Source organism: Condylostylus longicornis, unplaced genomic scaffold, assembly GCF_029603195.1.
Source record: "Condylostylus longicornis isolate FDR11 unplaced genomic scaffold, ASM2960319v2 ptg000028l, whole genome shotgun sequence".
In the NCBI taxonomy this organism is placed as follows: Eukaryota; Metazoa; Arthropoda; class Insecta; order Diptera; family Dolichopodidae; genus Condylostylus; species Condylostylus longicornis.
In genome coordinates this window covers 3,614,059-3,637,446 of record NW_026577997.1, presented here as the reverse complement: position 1 = coordinate 3,637,446, position 23,388 = coordinate 3,614,059, and the positions used below count along the sequence as shown (strand labels likewise).

The window sequence follows — 23,388 nt, the reverse complement described above, 5'->3', positions numbered from 1 at the left end:
AACAGATTACAGTCAAGTGAACAAGTATTTAATGGCACAATGTTTGATATCCAATGTATCGACCAGTTTTAGACGAGGAATAAAAAGCTCAATAAAATGTGGAATGTTATCCGAAGACATGAAGTCTTGGATTTGGATTCGTTTTTGTTTTGCTTGACGTATGTCGATTTCGTTAATTAATGCCCTGAAGGGACAAATGTCGAGTAAGAGTGTCCCGTCAGGAGGAGTGTGAGAGGAATGGCAGGCCCTTATCAATATCATTTCTCTGACCGCAATGTGGGAAAACAAAGCAAAAAAGATATTATGTAAGTTTAAAAAATTTATTTTCAGGAAATTCATTTCTCTTGCTCTTCTTACTACTTTTTATCAATATTCTCGAAAATTATTATACAAAAAAACAAATATACCCTGATATAATGTCAACTTTTTTTATATCTTTTCTATTAAAACTTTTACAAAATAAAGCAACTGACACCGGCAATTCCATTGCCGTCGTTTTCACCGTTAACAGAGAACTTCTGACGCCTCTCTTATACGAAAAAAAAAAGATTTATGTTTGACTTCTTTAAAATTAAACTTTTTATCATTAATTGTTTTGTTTCTTTTATTATTTTTTTTTTATTATTATTATTTTTTTTTTGATTTATTTCCTTTCTTAGAATATTTCCAATAAAGTCAAAAAAAAAAAAAACAAAAAAGAAAATAGAAAATTTTTTTTTCTCAAAATAAAATATTTTTATTGACCGGAAACAGTTTTTTTGTCAGTCTATTAAATTTATGTGTGTATATGTAAAATTGTAAAAAAAATTTCAATTTTCTACAACTTGTTGACCGGAACTTATTTACTCTATTAAAAAAAAAAATATTGAAATGTCAAATATATTTTGCGATAATTTAATTTTATTTTTACCGAAAATTATCGAAATTTTACCGAATAAATTGAGATCTGAAATGAATTTTGATTCGGATGTGCTGAATTTTAATTTATTTGGCAATTTATTTGAAGATTTTTAACTGTTTACAGTGAGTAATAGTTATTATAGCCGTCAGAGGTACGTTCATACATAAATTGACGGAAATTATCGCCGGACAACATTAGCCATCTTTATTTTTTTGAGGGGAATATAATTTATTCGAGAACGTCAAAGGAAGGTACTTTAAGCCAGTTTTTCATTCAAGATTTTCGAAAATAACTGAATAGTTCGATTTTAATTCAAGAAATGAAAAGCTTATCAATTAAGAGAAAAATTCCATGTGAATTCATTGTGTTTAATTGCCGATTACATAAACGTTAACACTTAAAATTTCACACATGAAGTACATTTAGCTTTTAAATATTTAATTTACAAAATATTAAATAGCCTGTAAACCATTTTATATGCTTATTTGAATAACTATTTTATATTTATTATTTAAAAAAAATCATCTTTTTCTTGTATTTTAGTAAAAATAAATGAAAAATGTACCCTAGATAAATCTTTGATTCAGATAAGACCTTCAATTTCGTTTTCTTTTTACTTTCGGTTCTTCTTTATTTTTTTTATAATAAACTATTTATTTTTGATCCTTCTCCTATATAGAATTAAAGAAAACATTTTTATAGCTCTCTAGGAAACCACTAACGAATTTTTTTATTTTTATTGCCTTAAGTTGTTATACGCATATACATGCATATGTACTTCTATATATGTATGTTGTATATCAGATCAATATGTATTCGAATTATGTGTACTATTGTAGATATATGTACATATATGTATATATGTATATTATGTGTAAATTGGCATGTGTACGGTATATGAATCTAATTTTTTCTAAATAAATTCAAATGTTAAAAAAAAATAATAATAATATTTAAGAATGTCAGAGAATGTATAATCAATTGAATCGAATAGCCTTTAAATTATAGAATTTGGTCTGTTTTTAAACAAAGTAAAAAATATTTTTTAATTTACAGGGTGAACAATGAATAACGCATAGTTCCAAATAGATGAATAAGTGAAATAAGAAACAGTGGCGAATTTAAAATGTGAATTTTTGTTCATAAGGCCGGTTGAAGAGTTATTGTTTACGGCTTGGAAATAGTCTTTAATTTCGTTTACTATTCTCTAAGTTTTATTTTCTCTTGATTTTAGATACCGAGAAGACGTAGGAAGGCCTAAAGAAAGATGAAAATTTGAATCGATCCAAAAAATTAAAAGCTAAATTAAGAAACAGGAAAACTTGAACGTTTCTATAACAGTTTCATTATGTAATGCATAACTGTTTCGGTTATTGACTACGAATACTTAACATGCCGGACTCCTGGTGACCCGCTTAAAATATTTTTATAATTAATTCCTATTTCAAAAGTGAAACATCCTGTTAGAATATAATTTTAGTTTATTTCAAATTTCTTACTGTTTTTTTTGCTTTATTTTGCAAATAAAGCTATTTAAAAACAAATAAAGGAGAAAAAAAAACAAATTTGAATCACGTGTCGTAATAATTTTCACATTTCTAATGAAATTTAGAAATATACACGCATATATGACACATATGAATGTATATATAAGATTTTCTGTTTACAATTATTTTTATTATTTAATATGAAACTAATAAAAACTGTTCCTTTGGCTGATCATCAAAACAATACATTGGTACTATAATAAAAACAATTTTTTTTTTTTCAATATTTCTAAAAGAATGGTGAAAGGAGAAAGGAATTTGTTATATAATGTTCTCCCAATGAGCTACACAGTTTTTTGCTGTGACCCACACTTTTTTTTTTCGAAAATTTATCATAAAGATTATTTTTATATAGAAAAAGTTTTTATGTTAAACCAATGAAGTTTATAGCTATTTAGTTTTTAAATTTGGAAATAGAATAATATGGTATAGAATTCCGGCAAAAATATTTTTACTTTCATATAGGTATTATTACAGATGTAAGCTATATTGGAGGTGAGGGTCTTTTTTAAGTCTCCTTTCTTTATTCTTCGAATGAGTTATGTGAAATAGTATCATATTATGGGCATATAACGATTCGTTCAAAAATTTTAGTGGAATGTATGTCCCTTTACTTGGACATTTGTTTAGGGTAATTTTGCTGCCAAGTGAGATGCAACTTCTTAAGTGAATAGATTTGATGAGAAACCTGATAATAAAAAAGTAACAAATATAATTTTGAAAATGTGAGTTCAAATTTTCTTGACTCGTTTCTTTGGTTACGTCATCCATCTGTTCTATGCAGTTGTATGAAAGAATTTTCATTCTTAATTTCCGTGTGAAACAAGTTTAAATATTAAATATCGAAAAATAATTTTTTTTTTTTTGTTAATTATCATAGTTTGATCGAAATGACATAAAGCCTATACTAACTGTCTGTCTTTCATTAAAAGAACTCAAACAAAACATTTAAAGACATTTTGTAGGTGGCACACTAAATTAGTTTGTACACACTGAATAAATTTGTTTGTTTTTCTCTTTTTGTTTTCGTGCAAATAATAATTTTCTTCCTTAATCTGATTTAAAAATCAAGGAAAATCAAAAAAAAAAAAAAACATAAAAATTCATATATGTACATATGTATGTATTGTTATAGAATGTATGCATTTATTTTTATTATTTTTTTAATATAATATCCTTTGCGTGTCACATTTAAACAGAGCAATTAAGAGTAATAAAAATTAAAAAAGCATGAAAAATCACTGTTATTTTTGTTATAAACACAACATGGTATATAATGTGTTTGTATGTGCGTATACATATATAAGGATAATAAGATCTTCATATTATTGAAAAACTTGATTTATTTTTCTGTTTTCCTTTGTTCTGTTTTTTTTTCACACACTAATAATAAAAAAATAAATGATAATAATTAAATGAAATCACCACCAACTGAGTAGATTTTTATTATTTAATTCCGATTTCTTAAATCTATTTTTCTATTTTTTTGGTTCCTTGCAACTATATTTGTTCATATTATATTATATTTATATATGTATATAATTAAATATTCTGTTTTCATTATTATTATAATAATTATACAAAATATAATTAGAGAAGTTAAAGGAAAATGTTAAAAATAAACATTAAAATTAATTACCAAGAATTTTAATTTTAAATATTATTATAAAAAATTATATAGACACCCATTTTATATATATGTATATATAACGTATATAACATCTTGCTCTATGTTATTTATGTACATATAAATATGTATTGAATAATGAATAAAATAAAAAATCAATGATTAAATAAAGAAATGAAATCACTTGAAATAAGTTAAATGGAATTGATTATGGCTAATAATATTATTAATAAAAAAACTGTTATACATATTGTTTAAAAAACTGTTATAAATATTGTTTAAGTAACTGTTACACATGCATCGTCAATAAATGTATAACAGTTTATAACAGTGAAACTGTTATACATATATCATTAATATAACAATATTAAAAAGTTAAAAACATTTTGTAATACAAATTGGATGTATTTTCATCATTCCTGGTTATTACTAAAAAACTGTTATACATATAATAGTTGTTATACATATAACATAAAATGATGTGTTAGTGAAATATTAGCCATTAATTTTTCAAATGTATTGATAATATATAATTTTTCAATTTAAAAATGGAAATCGAACAGTTTAAAATTTGCCCCCTTAGTTTACTTTCAATTAACCTCTATGTTTACAACACCAAGGAGGCAAATTATTTCTGATTAAATCAAATATAAAATATTCCTGATCTAGTTTTAAGTCGATGGTGATCCGTTTGCCGGGAAATAGAAAAATAACTATAATATTCAAAGGCATAATTATTATACATCACCAAGATCGGTTTTAGGAAGACTGGCAGTCTGCTGTGTTTTTAGAGAGATGTCGGTCAGTCGGTACTCGAGTGTATCTCAAGTTCAGAAAATTTGTATATAAAAATGATTGACTTTTTGGATATATTAGGCTTCAGGAGAACTTTCCATAGAGCCGATTTTACATTTTTTATTATATCTAAAGAAATAATTGACAGAATTTCTTGCAATTTAATATTTATGTTCTATTTGCTGCCGGAAGTAACTGACAAACGTAGCTTAAATATTTAAATACTATTTGGTGTTAATTTTTTGCTCTTATTCCCGTGTTAAATTTGAAGTTTGAAATTATTGACTTTTTTATCCTGTTTCTCTTATTATCTTTCTTGAGGGTTTTTTTTTAAACAAAATTTTTTAACAATTAATTTTTATATAAAATGCCTTTCAGCTTAAAATAAAATAACAGAATGAAGGAAAATATATGAAGGCCAAATATCCTGATCAAAATAACAAACAGATTGGATAATGTCCCTTTTTTTAAATGATTTTCAGTTTTCTATTCTTTTTGAAGTGGGATTTCTAAATTTTCTTTATATTTTGTGATTTTTATTATTTTTTTTCATTTTGGCTTTAAATACAATGAATAGAATAAAAAAAAACATTTGAAGGTATTGAAATTTTGAGGTTTTAAAAAATAAATTGAATTTTTAAAAGATGTTTTTTAGGATGTTGTTGAGTTAATCCCCTTGAATTTTCTCAAAATTGTATATATAATGTTATTTAAATTGTGTGGTTATATACATAGAGAGATAGGTGGAGACTACCCTTCATTTACTGAGAGTGATGTGGATTACCCATGATAAGGCTCCTACTTATTTCATGATATTTATTAGTAAGTGTTTCGATGATGGATTTCAAAAATAATTGATTGGTTATAAAATTTTATTTAGTCATCGGGTTTATTAAACGGTATAAAGCAGTTCATTTAGAATGGAAGCATCCCGAATACATAAATTTATATAAATTATATAAAATCTTTAACACTTACCACAGGCAGACCACCCGCTCTTATATCACTAACTGTACAAAGTTCGATTGCATCACCTTCCTGAAAAATTAGAGTTAATTATTTTAATAAAATGTAATTATTAATTAATTTGAAATATATGCATATATGGGTTTGTATGTGATTTACAAATATTTGCGAGCCACTTCAATAAGGCTTTAGTAAAGCAATTCAAATTCAATCACCTCGGTGTTAAAATAACAACAAATGGAGGTCTGAGAAATAGAGTACGAGATTTAATTAGTTTAGTTAGAATAGCCATTTGATGGACAAATTTGGTTGGCATAGATTTTAAATTTGGCCGATTTTAGATCAAATCTGAAAAATATTCAATGCTTACATAAAACCAATTCAGTTTTATGGAGGTGACACCGGACACATAAATTATTGATATGACATATATTCATGGAATTGAGTAAGAATTTTTCTGATAGAACTGTGGCAGGATACAAGTAAAGATATATTGTATCGATATAAATAAGAACATAATAGCTCTGGTTTGTTCATTCTTCGAGAAGAACGCAAAGTGCGATTACAAGTTAAGCATTCGAATGGAATTTTTTTTCGAAAACGTAAAGTAAAAAGGCCGAAAATGATGTAAGAAGGTCGTAGAACAATAAACAAAGATCTCATCGACAACGGTAACACTTGCCGTAATAACACTGTTATGTATAATAACACTGTGCGATGGAAAGGCTATTCAAAATAAATTTCTAATGGGAATGAATTTTCATCAAAACTATTAGTTTTATTGTTTCGTCAAATTCAATAAGGTAACTATCATTTTTCTCATTCTTCCGTTTAAAATATTTTCAGTTGTTGCAGGATTCTTAAAAACCAAGTTCTATGTAAAATGTCACTAAGAAAGCTATTACTCTATTGATAGTGTAGGGTTAACTAATGTGTCAAACTGTACACAGTTTGACACATTAGTTAACACTCAAAACATATATTCGCTGGACGAAATGTTTGAAGGGTATATGATGTGGAAACACTGGCTGCTTACATTACGAGTATTGCTTACATAAATACATAAAACATAAATACACTATAATAGATTATAAGAATATGTATTGAATAATGAAATAAATCAGTCTTGAAACAGAACTCAACTAAAAAGGTGTTTTAACTACTCGTAAATTTACACTTGCTGTTATAGATAGCAAAACGGATTAAAATTGAAATCTATAAGGAGTGTTTCTAGTAAGGAAACAGCTCAAAAATTAAGTTGTGATGGAAGAATCATCTATATAACTACTTGTAAGAGGTCGACAATCGAAAAAAATTACATTTAAATGGATTACATTAAAAAAATGGATTACATTTCTATTTCCATGAATCTACCTGAACTTAAGGCAGTTATTAATCATTACAACCGGATTTCAAATATAATAATGTGGTAAGTTTACAAAGAAAACCGTAAATCAAATATTTTATAGTTGCTTTATGAATGTGGCCCAGAGTTTATAATATTTAAGAAATTTTTTATTCTTTGTTTTTTTATAAAAAATTTTACCTTTCCATCACTTTTCCAATATAACCAAAAACCATATTCATCAACTTTAAATAATGCAGCTGGTTCAAATTCAGTTGTATCCTTTTGTTCAAACCATCTATCAAATGTACATCCTGTTTGTAATTCTTCAGGAACTGGTATAATCCAATTAAATTCATACTTTTTAGTCATTTTTTATGGATTTTTATTTCTTTTATTTTTTTTTTTTGCAATTTTTATTAAATTTAAAATATTATTATTTTTGTTATTTTGCTCCTAAAGAGAGGCAATAATTGTTTTGTACACATATATGTTTGTAAGTATGTATATATTTTTGACTTTTTATTATTATATTATTATGTATGTAGTTTTTGATTTTCAGCGTATTGAATTATATCCAAAAAAGAAAAACAAAAGAAAAGAAAAGAAAACCGAATTAAAAAACAAGTATAAAAAAATTAAATTTAAAAATTGTGAATAACAAGAAATTAAAATTAAAAATTTTTTTTTTTGTTATTGTTGTTGTTGTTGTTCTTCCTTTTATACTTATTTTAGCCTTATACAATTATTTCTTTCTTCTTGTTTTTACAGAACGAAAAATAAAAATTTCTTTCATCTCCAACCAAAGAAACGAGAAAATTCAATAAAAATTTTTTGAGGTTATGGTTTTGTTTTTTTTTTTGTTTGTTTTTCTATTTTCTATCCTTTTGGTTTTGATTTAAGTAAAAATGGTTTTTGTTTGTTTGTTTTGTTTTTGTCAGCCTTTAATTATTTTGTATTATTTTTCGACTTTTTATATTTTGCGTTTTTTGTTTTGATTTCTGATTTTTGAATGGTGATTTTTTCTGTGTTTTAATGTTGTTTTTAGTTTTTATTATAAAATTTGTTTTTCCCGTTTATAATTTTTTCTTTTGAATGAATAAAGGATATTATTACAAGGATATTATTATTTTTATTATTCAACGTGTTGAAAAGTGTACTAGAGTATTAAAAAAATATTAAAAATTATTCGTGTTCGCAGTCATATGAGGCAGAAGAGAGAAATACATTGATACACACAATTCCAGAGGAACAAAAAAAAAATAAAAACAACAAAAAAAACAAAGAAAGAAATTATACGCAAAAAAAAATTGAAGAGAATTAAAAATGAAGCTCTTCTTTATTCAAAATGAATTTTATTTTTTTTTTTGTTTTACTTAAAGTTGTCCTTTTTCCTGTGTCCTTTTACTGTTTATTTTTTTACTATTCTCTCTTTGGGTATTCTTTTTTTTTTTTATTATACACTGTCATTTATGTAAATTTCATATAAATGAGTGTGTATATGTGTGTGTGAAAGAGGAATTATTCTGTTTTTCTCTCTTATTCTATTTTGTTTTTGTTTTGTTGTTATTTTTCTTGTTTGTTTCTTATTCTTTTACTACTGATATTTTCCGGTTGCTTATTTTATTTGTTTATCTCTTCCATATAAATAAGATAGAAAATAGTATACTTTATGTATGTGTATGTGAATTGTAAGAATATATGTATATGTATTGTGTAAATAAAAATATATGTGTGTAAATAAAAGGAAAAGAAAATCCCGAATAACAGCAATTTGTTTCCTTGTTTTTTTTTTGTTTTGATTTCGATATTGTTGTTGTAGTTGTTATTGGTATTTTTTGCTCTGATTTTCTTTTATATAAATTTTTCGTTTTTCTATTTATATTATTAATTTTTGTACTTTTATAGTGGAGATTTCTTTTTTCTTGTTATTATTATTATTATAAAAAAAATTGTCAAGCTGCTTCACGGTTATGTTAACAAACACAATTTATGTATATATATATATATATATAATAGAGTAAACAATTATATATACATATATATATAGTGAGTGATGCGACAAGGTTTTCTAAGCTTTTCTACAGTTTTTTTCTGCTTGTTTTGTTTTTATTTTTGTATTCTGCTCCTCGGTTGTTGTTTTGTTGATGATGACCTCAGAGAATTTTTTTTGTATTTAGTTTTATTATTGTTATTTGTTATTATTTTAATTTATATATAATATGCATTTCATATAAGATTTACATGGATGATTGATTGATTGTTGTTTTCTCTTATTTTTAATATATTTTGTTTATGGTGTATAGAACATTATTCTTTTAATGATAAACACTGTTATACATCCTGTAAAAATTAAAAAAAGAAAAATTAATTAATAAATTAGTAATGAAATTAAGGATTAAAAAAAGTATAGTTTTAATAAAAATTTTGAGTGAAAAAAAAATTTTTTTGCATCCTATAAATATGCAATTTTTTGTAAACTATCAAAAATTTAGTTTTACTAATATAATATTTATCTTTCAGGTAAAGTGCAGCTTTCATCAATAGAAACAGCGAAATCTTTAATTAAATACATCCTCTTTACAAATAAACTGCGTACTGCGTATATACGCGAGAGTCAACCGGAAATGGGAAGGTTTGGAGAGAAAACCTTAAGTAAAGAGCCCTTGGCAAAATTCAGTGTATCTTTTGACTATAAAATTGCGAATTTCACTGTATCTTTTAACTATATTCATTTATTTCGTCTAATTTTCTAATTTGTTGTTGAATCTGTTCCTTGAATTTATTGTTGAATTTATTGTTGGATTTGATTCGAATTTTCTATGATTACATCTTTATGTTGAAATAAATAGAACTACACTGTGTATTATATTTAATAATTTGTGTATATATGAAAATTATGAAATCCTCATATTATCTACATACCAGTATAATCTCTTATACATTATTGTTATATACACCAATGTATTATACACAGACATATTTCAATAAACATATAACACTTATTTATAATTTCATATTCATATGTATGTATTAATACATAAATTATGAGTCGATTAAATAATTGAAATTATTATTATTATTAAATTTATTTATTAATTGAAGTATCGATTAAAACTTCAACCGATGCGATATGATAAACAAACAAACATTGTGCACATACTCATATTATTGGATAAGAAAAAATTGCTATGATATGGATAATATTTTGAAAATGGAAATTAAATCGAATAAATAATAAGAAAATTTGACCTTATTCACAAAAGAATTAATATAATTAATTAAGGAAATTAAAGTTTGTTAATAAATTAAATCAAAAAAAGTATATTTGGGTATCGGGAGAGAAACCAATTTATTATTAGTTTGTAATACTTATATACGATATCCAAAAATAATTATTAAGATGACGTCAACGCTTCTAATTCTAAAATAAATTATGGTAATGTATCAGATGAATTTTTTAAGTTATTTTAATGTTGTGAGTTAGAAAAGGAGTATTAATTATTATACTCGTAGCTTTCGATTTAAGTATATATATAATACTCTAGTTGTGTGTATAAAGCTTCCAATTACAGCAGTCTATATAAAACAGACGTAAACAGTTGTTAAGAGAAGTAGTTACTCAAATTTATTTCAGTAGATGGGGTATTAATTATACATCTTGAGATTTAAGGAAGTATAACATTGCGGTTGTGTGAGTAACACTTCCAACTATAGTAGTAGTCAGCTACATATTTATATAAGAGGCACAAACAGTATAGTTAAGAGGAGTAGTTACTCACATTTACTTCGGCAGATGGCTCACATTTTTTATATATACTCATATCAAATTCACAATAGTTTTATATGTAGGTTAGGTTTTTGCTAAAAGCAATTAGAAATTTTTCAAGAGACAAGTTTGTTTCTTAAAATTTCACCAACTGTTTCAAATATTTACACTAAATAATATGTCGTCCATATGTGTGCACAGAAGCAAGTTCTATATTTATTGTATATGTTCACATACATATGTATATTTGAATAGTGAATGACAAAAGAGACAAAAAGTCGCCTAAACAATATAAAAAACTGAAGGGAATAACAACAAAATCAGAAGAAGAAAGAAATATGGAAAACATTTTCATGTTAAATTATTATGAATTGGATTTAGACAGACGTTTTGTTGAACACGGCATATTTAAACGACATACAAGCTATTCAAAGCTAGTTAATTTATTATATTAGTGTTTTGTGTTGTTAATAAAGTGGTTTTCTTTTATATATGTACAATATACTGTGGTATATAAGATTTTGATTTGTTAAGTTGTTGTTATATTAGTCTTAGCCTCCAAGAAAATTTAAAAATTTTTGTTTAGTAATGCATAAAATTGCTTTTTAATTGATTCCAATTTTATTTATCGCAGTCACACTATGAAATTTCTCATTGAAATTTATTGTTAGCATTTTCATTACTTAACATTGTAGTTGATTAGCATGTGTAAAATATAAAAAGTTGAAATTTTAAATTTTTGTGAAAAGTTGGAATTTATGTAAATTAAATAGTTGATTTTGTAAATTGATTATTAGAAGTAAGAAAAATAATTATTAAGTTAAGGAATTCAGTAGAATTTTTTAAATAATTAATTTTTAAATAATTTAGGGGTATTGTAACGAAGTCTTCCACAAATGTGGGATAAGGATGATTGTGGGGAGCAGCGTTTATAAATAGCCAGCTGGGCCAGTAATCCTTACTTAATTAGAGATTCGCCCAAGCACCACCTCCCACAAGTCCGAAGGTGCAATATCCAATGTGATAACACACGACCCGAACACTCCTGCTGGCACTCCTGCTGTTTGAAACTGTTTGATTCAATCTGAGCTAATTTTTATTTGGGTATTTAATTAACGGTCTCGTTTATAACAACTTTCAAATTTTTATTGTCCTACCAAATTCTTGAAAATAAATCTATAAAAGTATGTAAATGCATTTTATATCAGACACAATACCAAATGAACATGTACTTGTACAGTTACAAATGAAGAAAAAATGCATTTTTTAAATTTTTGCCCAGATGTTTAGCCATATTTTGACAAAATCAAAAACAAAAAATAATTTAAAGTTATTGGAAACCTTTCAAGGATAAAATCGTAAAATATGAACTATTTGGGAAATATTTTAAAATGTATAAGAAATTTCCTAAAAGAAATCTTTCCTATAAGGACATTTTCCGTGGTAAGTTAATTAAATTAAGTACACACAATAATTTTATTCCAAAACATATTTATGATGCCAGGAAATTATATGAATAATTAATAATGCTGATTTTTTATTTTCATTGAAATTGTGAATGAGAACTAAAATATAACAAATTGTGAACTAAACGTTAAAGAGGAAGAGTAATGAAATGTCAAAGGGTATAAATAACTCTTTTTAAAACTCTTTGATTTTTATTACTCTTAAGCAGTTGTAAAAATGCTGCGCCAATATTCAATGTATTCCAAAAAAACTGGTAAAATGTAGTAGGAATTTGAATGTACAAATTAATTGGAGAATTCTACTAAATAAATTTATTATTTTAATAAAAAATAATTGCTCACTTATTTGTAAACAAAAGTGGAAGTGTATACAGTCAAAATATTCGTAAACAAAGGTAATTTTAATTTAATTTAACAAACAGCAAATCAATAGGAAATTTCACATCACTAAATACAAAATAAATATATGTATGTATATATGCGTATAGATCTAGAATTGATCAAGCATCAATAATTGTTAAAATGAACATCAAACAGGATATAAAAATAAAAGTATAAGAAAAATTTCACGCATAAAAACCGTTATGTATATGTTATGTACAATGCCATTTACAATTTTTAGTCCCTTTGCTAAAAATCTGTAAAAATTTTATTTTATTTAATTTTTTTTTTGTTTTTGCACGCTTTTATGATACGGATGACAGCATAACATTAGGTTTAATAATAAAATGAAAATTTTTACAACAAATTTTTTGTCATTAAATTTAGAACATTTTGTTTTTTCTTTTCCAGGGCAAGTATGTACAATAAGTTGTTTATGATTGCAAAACCTTAGGATATCAAAATTGTTAAATGCAACAAATCATAAATTAATTTTTGGCAGCCCACCATAAACTCGTGTAAGATAGCCGTAGAGAAGAGATAAAATTTGGAGCCACGCGTTGTTCACAAGCTCTACACTAATGTGGTAAGTGCTTATGTAAGAGATGATGGCTTGCGCTGAACACGTCCTTCTATTTAAAACTGATAAGCAAAATTTAAAGGATGACAATAAAAGAAATTAATCCATACTTATAACTAAGGTTTTGTAGGAGGAATATACTCCAAAAGACTTCGTCTTTTATATACTACTTAAATGTTTTATGTTGCGAAGGTAATCACTGTATCTTAGGAATATCCAGACAACGAAGTAATAGTAGCGGAGACTTTTACTTCCAGACGATATCTGATTGACAAACATATTAGGAAAATGGTCTGCGAAGGAGGAAATGGTTACTTATTTTATTTGCTCATTTACAGCTCTGACAAAAAATATATGTACATGGTACTAACGCTTAATTTTGAAACAAAGAAAAAAGGTTCAATTTTTATATCTTTTTTTTTCTACTCTTGTTCTAAAGGGGCTGTGCAATATTTTGAATTTTCGAAGAATGGTTTAGACCAACCGTAGAAGAAAAATCATATTAAATCTTTTTAAAAGTTCTAATAATAATATTTGTAGAGTGTATTTCAGTTGGGACTTTAATAAAACTTTAACTTTAGCTTAAAACTTTAACTTATAGCTTGAAATTAGAAAGTCAAACAAGGTCTATTATAAAATTATGACATTTAATATAGGAACATACTAGCTGTATTTTCATTTCTGTTCCATTTCATTAATTCTTTTAATATTATGCATTTTCAAACTCAGATTTATTTGAAATCTTCCAAAATTACGAGATTGAATAAAATCATAAAATTTTTCCTGAAAACCTACTCAGCTTGATTTTTAGAAAATCAAATTTGGAAAACCTTTCTTTTTCCCATTAAAAAGCGCACACAAAATAGTGTGAATAACCCAAAGAGCAAAAACAAAAAAAAAATTTTTTTTTATCATTTTGTCCTTTAAGTTTTTCCTTTTTGCTTTTGCTTTCTTTATAGGGATATTGTAGCATATAAAAATAAAATTTTCATTTCTGTGTAATTTTCTTGTTTTCAGTTGTATTTTTTTTTAACTTTTCTTTTAATATTTTTTGTTGCTGTTGTTCCTCTCGCAAATGGACACTTTTTTTTATTATTACAGTATTTTTATATGGCCTTTTGCTTTTTATTCTTATTATTTTTTTTTTTTGCTTTCTAATATATAAATCGATATTTAGCAAGAGCTTTAACAAAGAAGAATGTTTTGAGAATGCAAAAAACAAAAAATTGAATTTGTTTTCTTATTAGTGGCTCTAGTTGGTAGAATATCAGCCAAGAATTGCAATAAGCTATACCTTAAAAATAATACCTTCGTCTCCGTAAACAATCTTTTCCGTAATTGCGTAAGAGAATTGTTTTGTCTTAATTATTCTTATTTATTATTAAAACTTATATGGGGAGAGTATAGGATTTAATGCAGAATTTAAATACTAAATTTACTGGCTGTCGGCGTCATAATCACTGGCTGTCGGCGTTTCAGTTGGCGTTTTCTAAGTGTTCGGGAACTTTATATCCAATTCCTTTAAGGTTATTTCCAGCTTTAAACTTAAAACAGAGATATTATTGGCAGGGGCTTGGGGAGGCTACAATAATTCGGGAATGTTTGCGGTAGCCCGGAGGATATGTATTCTTTTCGCGAGATCTACTCTTGCCTCTACTACAAAATTTCAAATTGATTTGGCATAATCAATTTAAAAATGTATTATTATGAGATGGTACATTTAAATTTGAATTAATTTTTTGCTTTCATTTTCTGAAATAAATTTCAAATTAATTTTAATTGAATTTCTGTTGTTGATTTGCTAATTTGAATTTAAATTTTTTTTTGAAAACAAAAATTTTAAATTTATTAATAAAACTTTCCTTAGATAATTAAGTTTCGAAATAAGCCATTTATTTCATTGTTTAAGAGAATTAAAAATAAATCTTATTCTTGTCGGAAATTATTTATGAAAAAATCTTCTTAATTCTTCTTACACGTACCGAATGTACTGATATATCCACATACAGAGTCTTATCTAAAGTCTTGAAAACTATTTGCAAATGAAAATTATATTTGTATTTTTTTATGATATTTTTAAAAATTTATTCAACCTACATGCAAAATAATATTGAAGTAAATTTTATCATTTTTACATACTTTTAGGGGCACGTGAATAAAAGTTATCTTTTGGATTACAACAGTGTACAATTTTGTTATCAATTTGAAGTTTTGTTGTTAGAATTAAGTAAAAAGTTTTTATGAAAAATGAAGAAATTTTCATTTAATAATTTCTGAAACAAAAAAAAAAATGTAAAAAATTATAAAAAAATTAAAAAAATTTTAAATGTCTGTTGTGAACGTTGAGGGCATGTAAAAAGATAAAAAAAATTAAATTTGATAACGAAAAAAAAAATTTTATTAAATACCCGCCTATGTAATATAAAAGTGGTGGGTATATTTAATTTGCCACGACGTACTTAACACCCAGTCGATCATTAGGATCCAAGCTGATCTGTAGCTACATATATCCGCCTGTTCGTCTCTTGTTGAAGCATTCATTTGAGAACGCAATAGTTTAGCTTAGGTTTGAAATTAAACACAGATGCATATTCTTACTGCACACAAATTTGTATTGAAAACTATCAAAATTAACCAAGTGAAACTCATACCTTTCGTACATTATCGCGGTAGGGCCTTGTAGGATAAAAAAATTAAACAAACATGGGATCATGCTGCAGGCATATCGTTGAAATATCAAATCAAGATATCAAATCTTGAAAAAAATCTTTTACGTAACTAGGCTAGTAGGGTAATACCGAATATCGTTAAAAATCCCAATATTTAATAGCTCAATAAAATTTTAATATCATGCACTGACTCCAAAATATTACTTTTATAATGGCTCTTATACGTTTTCTTTAAACAAATTTAACTTAAAATAGGCAGGTATTAAATTTTGGTAAAAAATCAAAATTAACTTTTGAAGATATTTCCAATCTGAAAAAAGGTCAAATATTTTTCAAAACTTAAAATTTGTCTTAAGGGATTTAAAATAACACAAAAAAAAATTATTAATAATTGTTTAAGAAATTACTGTTAAAATATTTTTATAGCAAACTTTTTAAATTTTAATAAAGTTCTAAAAATATTTTATTTTAGAAAAGTATAGAAAATTTTGTCCATGAACTCAATATAATTGATTTTGTTAATCTATATAAAATGTTATGTAAAATATGTAGCGATCATTTAGTGTTGGTACCGACGCTTCGAACCTGGTTTTAGGTGCAGTTCTGCAATAATTAAATTCAAGCGGTCGACAATCATTCTTATTCTTCTCTAAGAGACTACCCGCGAAGAAGAATAACGAAATACTCTACTTTTGATAGGCTAATAGAAGAGCGAGAATTCACAGTTTTTATGGACCATAAAACTATGGTTTAAGCTCCGACTTCCAACCCTAAACGCAATCCGAGACACACCCGTCAGTTAGATTACATTTCTCAGTTTTGTACGAATATATGGCACGTTTCTGGCAAAAGCAATGTCGTTGTTGATTCTTTACATTGTTTTTTCGAGTTTTTTTCCTGCAGAAACAACTACATGTGACCTAGAACATCGGCATGGAATTAAATAAGTTGATTGAAACAACGGGAAATAGTATTTTTTTTAAAGCTAACAAAAATTTTACTGCCCAACTTGACTTTGTATTGCGAAATCTTAACCTCTAATAGTTCTTATGTACCAGAATATTTTCGTAAATGCATTTTTACTCGGTCGCACAATCTGAGTTAATAAATTTCAGTTTCTTCTTAATATTTTCAAATTTCCTCTCTATAAGGTATTGACGTGTGCTTCTCATTATATAATTAATAGTTAAAAATTGTAAATATGTATGTATATGCAAGAAATTTTAAATTGGAAAATTATTTAACACTTTTCCATCATCATATAAATTTAATAATTTTATTTACTTTTATTTGCTTAAATAAAATTTATTAATAATTGTATAAATGTAAGCCCCCATGTTTTCTTTATATAGAAAATGTAATTTCCCTTCTGTTCAAAATTGAATTTTGTAATTGAAATTTTTGTATAAAATATTCTAGTTATATATACTGTATATAATGCTAAATTTATATGTATGTATATAGATATAAAAGTATTTATTACATTTTATTAATTTACAATCTTAAAATACTAGAAATGTAGGTGGTCAAAATGCTATTTTACTTTATTTTTATTTTAAAATGCAATTAATATTGGTTATAAAGTAGTAAATGTGAATATAATAGGTGGTACGTGTTATATATATATATATGTATATATATGTATATTACATGGTTTTATTGTTTAGATCTATTTTTAATTTAATTATACTATTTAAATATTCAGAGAATGTTTTTATATAAAGCACGACACCTCTAGACTTTTTCTTTGAAATTTCTAAAATTTTCTTATAATCCTTGTATCTCTGAAGCCATTGAGATCTGGCATTCACTCTGGAACAGAAATTTTACCAATTGTTTACCCTCTAACCAATGATGTATATTATAGCATATCTTTATATACCTCACCCTGTATAATAAAAAATTTGTTTGCTTTCTGCAATATGCAAAATTTTTTATACACACTTTATTATACACTAAATAAATCATTCGAAAATAGCAGAACAAAAGCACCAAATAAATTACGAATCTAACTATAGTTACATACATACACGCTTATTATATAAATATATATTTAATAAAAGTATATATATATAAATAAACATTTTTAATATATAAATTTAATTGACTCAGTAAAAAAAATATTTTTAAAAATAAGTTCAAAAACAAAATATCATTTTCATGCTGTAATAAACTTTTTTTGTTGCTAAACAAATGAAATTTTCTGAATATTTTCTAAAAAAAAAAAACAAGAAATTTATGAAAAATTATTATAAAAAGAATCCAGAGTCTTTCCATATTCATAATTTAAACAAGAACACAGAAAAAAATTCATTTTATGTGCAAGTTATACAAAACATCGTTCTTGGCAAAAATTAAATCCAATGGGGTGGAATTGTTCTCATCATGACTAAAAAGTAATCAGAGCATAATTTATTTGAAAAAAAAAAAAATCAAAAAAGAAAAATTTGTAGTTTTTATTTTTGAAATTTTCAAAAAAAAAAAAAAATCAAAACCAATTTATATCAACTCATCATTAAAAAATATCTATGTATGAACGTTTGTAAGTATATGAAAGGATTTCTTTGAAATTTAAATTTGAATAAATTGTTCATTTTCAATATAATCAAAGTCGAAATTTTTTTTTTTGAATTTCAGAAGTCATTATAAAGAATTTTTTAGTTCTTATTTACAAAAAAACAAAAATTCCCAATTAAAATGATGATTCTATCAAATTTATGAGTAAATTTTATTGCTCGCGTATCGTAAAAGTGTATATAACTTCTCTGCTCTTGTAACATTCTGGATTGTAAAAGCATATAATTGTAAAAACAGAACGCCAAGACGGACGATTTCCATTGTTGACACTGAACAACTGCAGAATGACGAAATTGAGTTTATCGGATGGTCTTTTAACAGGTTTTCCGGATGGTCGAATAAATCGTTAATAAGACATATTTTAATAACGACTCTGTAGTAAGAAATGTAAAAAAAAAAACAACTTGTCAATCTTCATATACCTTTACGTAACTCAGTTGGTTATGTACTTGAATTTATCGGAAGGATAGATCTCAACATCGCGTTTTAGGCATGACAAGTGAAGGGGGAGGGGGGGGGGGGGGGGGGGGTGGACCCACTGCTACGGTCACGGTGCATGTATTCTATTCTAATCTAATGTAATAGCTCAAATTGTTGAGTGGTTGCCTTCAATTCTTTAGAATTAGACTGGTTCGTTTGATTTTGACGAGAATTTTTTTTTTATTTTTCTGCCTTAACTTAGTCCTTGTGGCTTTATCCTCCATTTGTTCTGAAATTATCTTGTATTCATATTCGAGATTAAAAATAATTCATAAAGTCAATAGAGCACCCAACAAACTCATATACATTGTGGCCAAATCAATTGTCAAATTTTATAAATCGCAAATAACTGGTAACAATTTTAATATTTTTAATAAATAAAAAGTTGTATGACATCTCTTCTTTTTCTCTTTTCCTCTTACTTTTTTTCTTCTTCTTTTTCTTCTTCTTTATTCTTTAATTAAATAAAAATTATCATGATATACTCAAAGTATATATAATATTCCATATCATACTTAAAATGTATTAAACATGACAATATATTAGAGTCCTTCTTAGCGAAATTATATTAGTGTTATATAAAATGCAGAAAACAAGAGAAAAAAAATCTGATGTGGCCAGCACCTAACCGACCGCATTGTATATTGCCTAGTTAAGTGAAAGGTTACAGAATATTATAAAAATGTCAAGAAATTCCATCAATTCGGTCCGTAGATATGGTGAAAAATGTAAAATCGGCCCAAAAATCAGTTTTCGAGCCCTGATCTTTCCAAAAAATTTATATGTTCATTGTTTTAATACGAAGAATTCAAATATTAAATTTCAATGAAATCGGTCAATTATTTCCCTTTATATACACAAAAATGTATATTTGGCCCGTAGTAAACGTCCAGTTGCTGATTTCTTCCAAAAGTTAGGAATTTTTGCGGACAGTCGAGAAAAGCTTATATATGAAATTTCAAGTAAATCGGTTGAATACTTTCTTCGAAACGTTCAAAAATGTGAAACAGGCCCGCTAAAAAGTGCAGTTCCCGAGGTCTGATATATCCCAAAAGTTGATCAATCCGTGTCATAGTGGAAATAAACTTACATATAAAATTTCATCAAAATCGGTTCAGTAGAACTTGAGATACACGCATGCACACACAGACCGACAGACCGACAGACCGATAGACCGACAGACCGACAGACCGACGGACCGACAGGTTGCTAAAAATAGTTTATTTACACTTCCCTACTACGGAGAAGTTCGTTCCCACCGAAAACTCGATATGCAAAATTTGTTGCCATCACATAGCCTACCTATTGTTTACACAATACGGTCGGTAAAAAATATAATGAAAGGGAAGTAAAAATTATACGGAAGTTTTGACTAAAGGTTTTAACTTTAATTTTGTTTCAAGGACACGCACATTTTCTTGTTATGGTTACGTTTCTTTCCCTTTTTTCTTGATTTTGTTTTTATTTGAATTTTGATGTCGCACTTTGACTTTAATATTAATTCAGGGAACAAGAAAAATTAAGAAAGAAAAAAGAGCAAAAATATAAAAGTAAAAATAAGTTTTTCATTTACTCTAATGTGAGAGCATACAAAATAATACTTTCTTTTTCTGTTATTTTTATTTTGCTTGTTTTACTTTTGTTTTTATCTGGATATTTTAATATAAACTGTCTGAGTTTATCAATGTATATATGTAGGTACATAATATGAAGTTAATCCTTCTTAAATAAGTAGGTGTACACATATAGTATAAGGATCCATTTAATTTAAGAATAACTTGTATGATATAAGTATGAATATTTTCCATATAAACTTGAAATTAACAAACAGGGCTATATATATTGTTATATAATTTACATTTGGCTATAGATATAAATTCAAAAATCCTGAGCAAAGTGTATTTTTGTTGGGATAATAAAAATATTCGTTTTTATTTAATTGAGTGTAACCAAACCGTATGAACAATCATTAAAACTATCATTAGAGACTACTAATTGAATCTATTATACTGAAAGGAGGCTCTTATACAAATGCAAATATTTTATATAGTTTTGTTATGCTGTGAATACAAAGAAATTTAGATTAATATTCCTTGGTAAATTTTTTAAAAATTATTCTTAAAAAGCTGTTCACTCAGCTGCTTTATTAGGTATTAATACACAAAATATCTTTTGCCTGCCATTGAAATTTGATATGTGAAACTTTTATATCTCTTCCACATCTGCATAGGTTATTAACTTGTAATATCACTTAATTAAGCTACATACATTTTATATATGTTCTGCAAATTGTATATTAGTTTATTCTGTCACAAATAAAAATTAATTTTTACTTGGAATTGAAAATTATTTATCTAGTTACGAGTACTAGCTACTCATTCTTTTGTAATTTAATTATTACAGGAATTTCAACTTAATTTAATTGCATACTTTTAGGCAAAAATTTTATTTTGCTGATTACAACGAATTTTTTAAGCTGTTTTTAAGTTCATTTTGTAATTTTTTCAAAAGACCACTTAAAAAGTTCCACAAATTTAACAAAAAAAAAATAATTTTTTAATAAGCAAAAAAAATAGAATAACCAAAGGATCAAATATATAAAAAGGTTGTCATCTGGTTGTCATAATACAAATATGTATAAATGAAAAAAAAATTATTAATTATCATGATTGTATTTGACATTTGATATAAAGATTTTTTTTTGTTTTAAAAGGGATTTTGTTCAACACACTCAAAATAAACAGAACAAATCCATTAAAATTTTAAATAGGTACTCGAAATTTGACAATCATTTAAAAATATTTTAACCTTGTTCTCACCACATTTTTTGTTGATTTTTTCTATAGAAAGTACTCATATATGTTATGTAAATGAATAATAAAAATTTTACATACATAGCAAACTTTTAAGAAATTGGATAGATTAGCTCGTTTATTCTTCTACTTAAGCAATTATAATGGAATCACTATAAGCTGATCACTCAAGAGCGGAGAAAAAAAATTGTCACCATTTATAGAGTTGAGCCACATATAAAACAAAAAAATTGTTTTCCATACTTTTTTTTGTATTAACGTGTTTTGAGAGAGGCGTGTAACATAGTGAGTAACCATAGACATTTGGTGTTTTAAAAGTAATTGATAGATCTTGAAGATTTTTATCAACAGCTCGGAAACGAGTATATTTTTTCCAATCTATACGTTTTTTTATCTCCAATCTATACGTTATTTATTAATATCACCGAATGAATATGCACATCAAAGGATGACGTAGGATGCTTAATAATATTGAAAAATTGTGTCATAAAACCGGATGAAGGTAAAGTTATAGATCTTACTAAATTTTATATAAAATTTAAATTTCTAATGAATGAAATTTGCACCATAGTCATAGCACATTTATTTTTCAATTATTTTTCTACAAAAAAATTTTATGTTATATACCATTCAGCCGCTTTTATATAAATGTGTGAATGTAGGTAGTAAAGGTACTTTATATTTTACATACACTCGACTTTAATTATCATGGTTGTTTTTTATATAATTTCCGCATTTTTTTTTTATTTTTTTTTTTTATTATTTCATTCATATCGCCGTTTTTGTTTATGAAACACAAAACAATAGAAAATTTTGTTTTTTCTTTTTAATTTTTTCTTCTTTTTTTTCCTTTTTTTAATTTGTCTCTTCCTCATTATTATTTTGTTTTTCAATTATCCTGGTTTTGTTTCTATATTTGTTGGTGTTAGTGTGTGATATTGTACTCGAAAACAATTTTTTATTTGTTGAGCACATTGGACGAAAGTAGGAACAATATAGGAGCAACATATATATATATATATATATATATATATATATTGTTGTTGTGAAAAGCGGGTGTATTTTTATATTTATGTTTTGCTAGTATACAAGAATGTTTCGTAAAAATTTTAAATTCCCATGAGTATTTCATTTATACAAACCATAAGTAAAACATAATGAAATACATTGTATATCATTTATTCTACGTACCACGTATATGTATATGTATGTGTTCATGTATGAGTTGAAAGAAATTTTCAATATAAAATTAGTGTACATGCTAAATTTTACAACTAAGTTTTATGACCTAATTACAAAAATAAAATAAATTTGCATTTTTTGTTAAAAAAATTTCTATGAAAATTTAATTTTGAAAAATTTTTAAAAATTTAATTAGTAAATTAAAAATTAAATAAAATTTAAAACTTTAAACTTAAAATAATGTGTAACATGAAGTTTAGAATCAAAAATTTGATAATTTGTTAGTATTA

At 25.5% G+C, this 23,388-nt stretch overlaps 1 protein-coding gene across 2 annotated transcripts in view; it reads right to left on the bottom strand.

The window, feature by feature from the left end:
- LOC129607662 (1-phosphatidylinositol 4,5-bisphosphate phosphodiesterase) overlaps positions 1–23,388 on the bottom strand; it is a 119,443-nt gene that overhangs the window by 20,947 nt on the left and 75,108 nt on the right. For both annotated transcript variants that reach the window (XM_055518803.1, XM_055518802.1), the window contains exons 3-5: positions 9,426–9,524; positions 7,383–7,699; positions 5,849–5,908 (exon numbers count right to left, since the gene is read on the bottom strand). In XM_055518803.1, coding sequence (XP_055374778.1) covers positions 5,849–5,908; positions 7,383–7,553 — 231 coding nt within the window. In that variant the 5' untranslated portion in view covers positions 7,554–7,699; positions 9,426–9,524. The remainder of the gene's footprint in view (positions 1–5,848; positions 5,909–7,382; positions 7,700–9,425; positions 9,525–23,388) is intronic.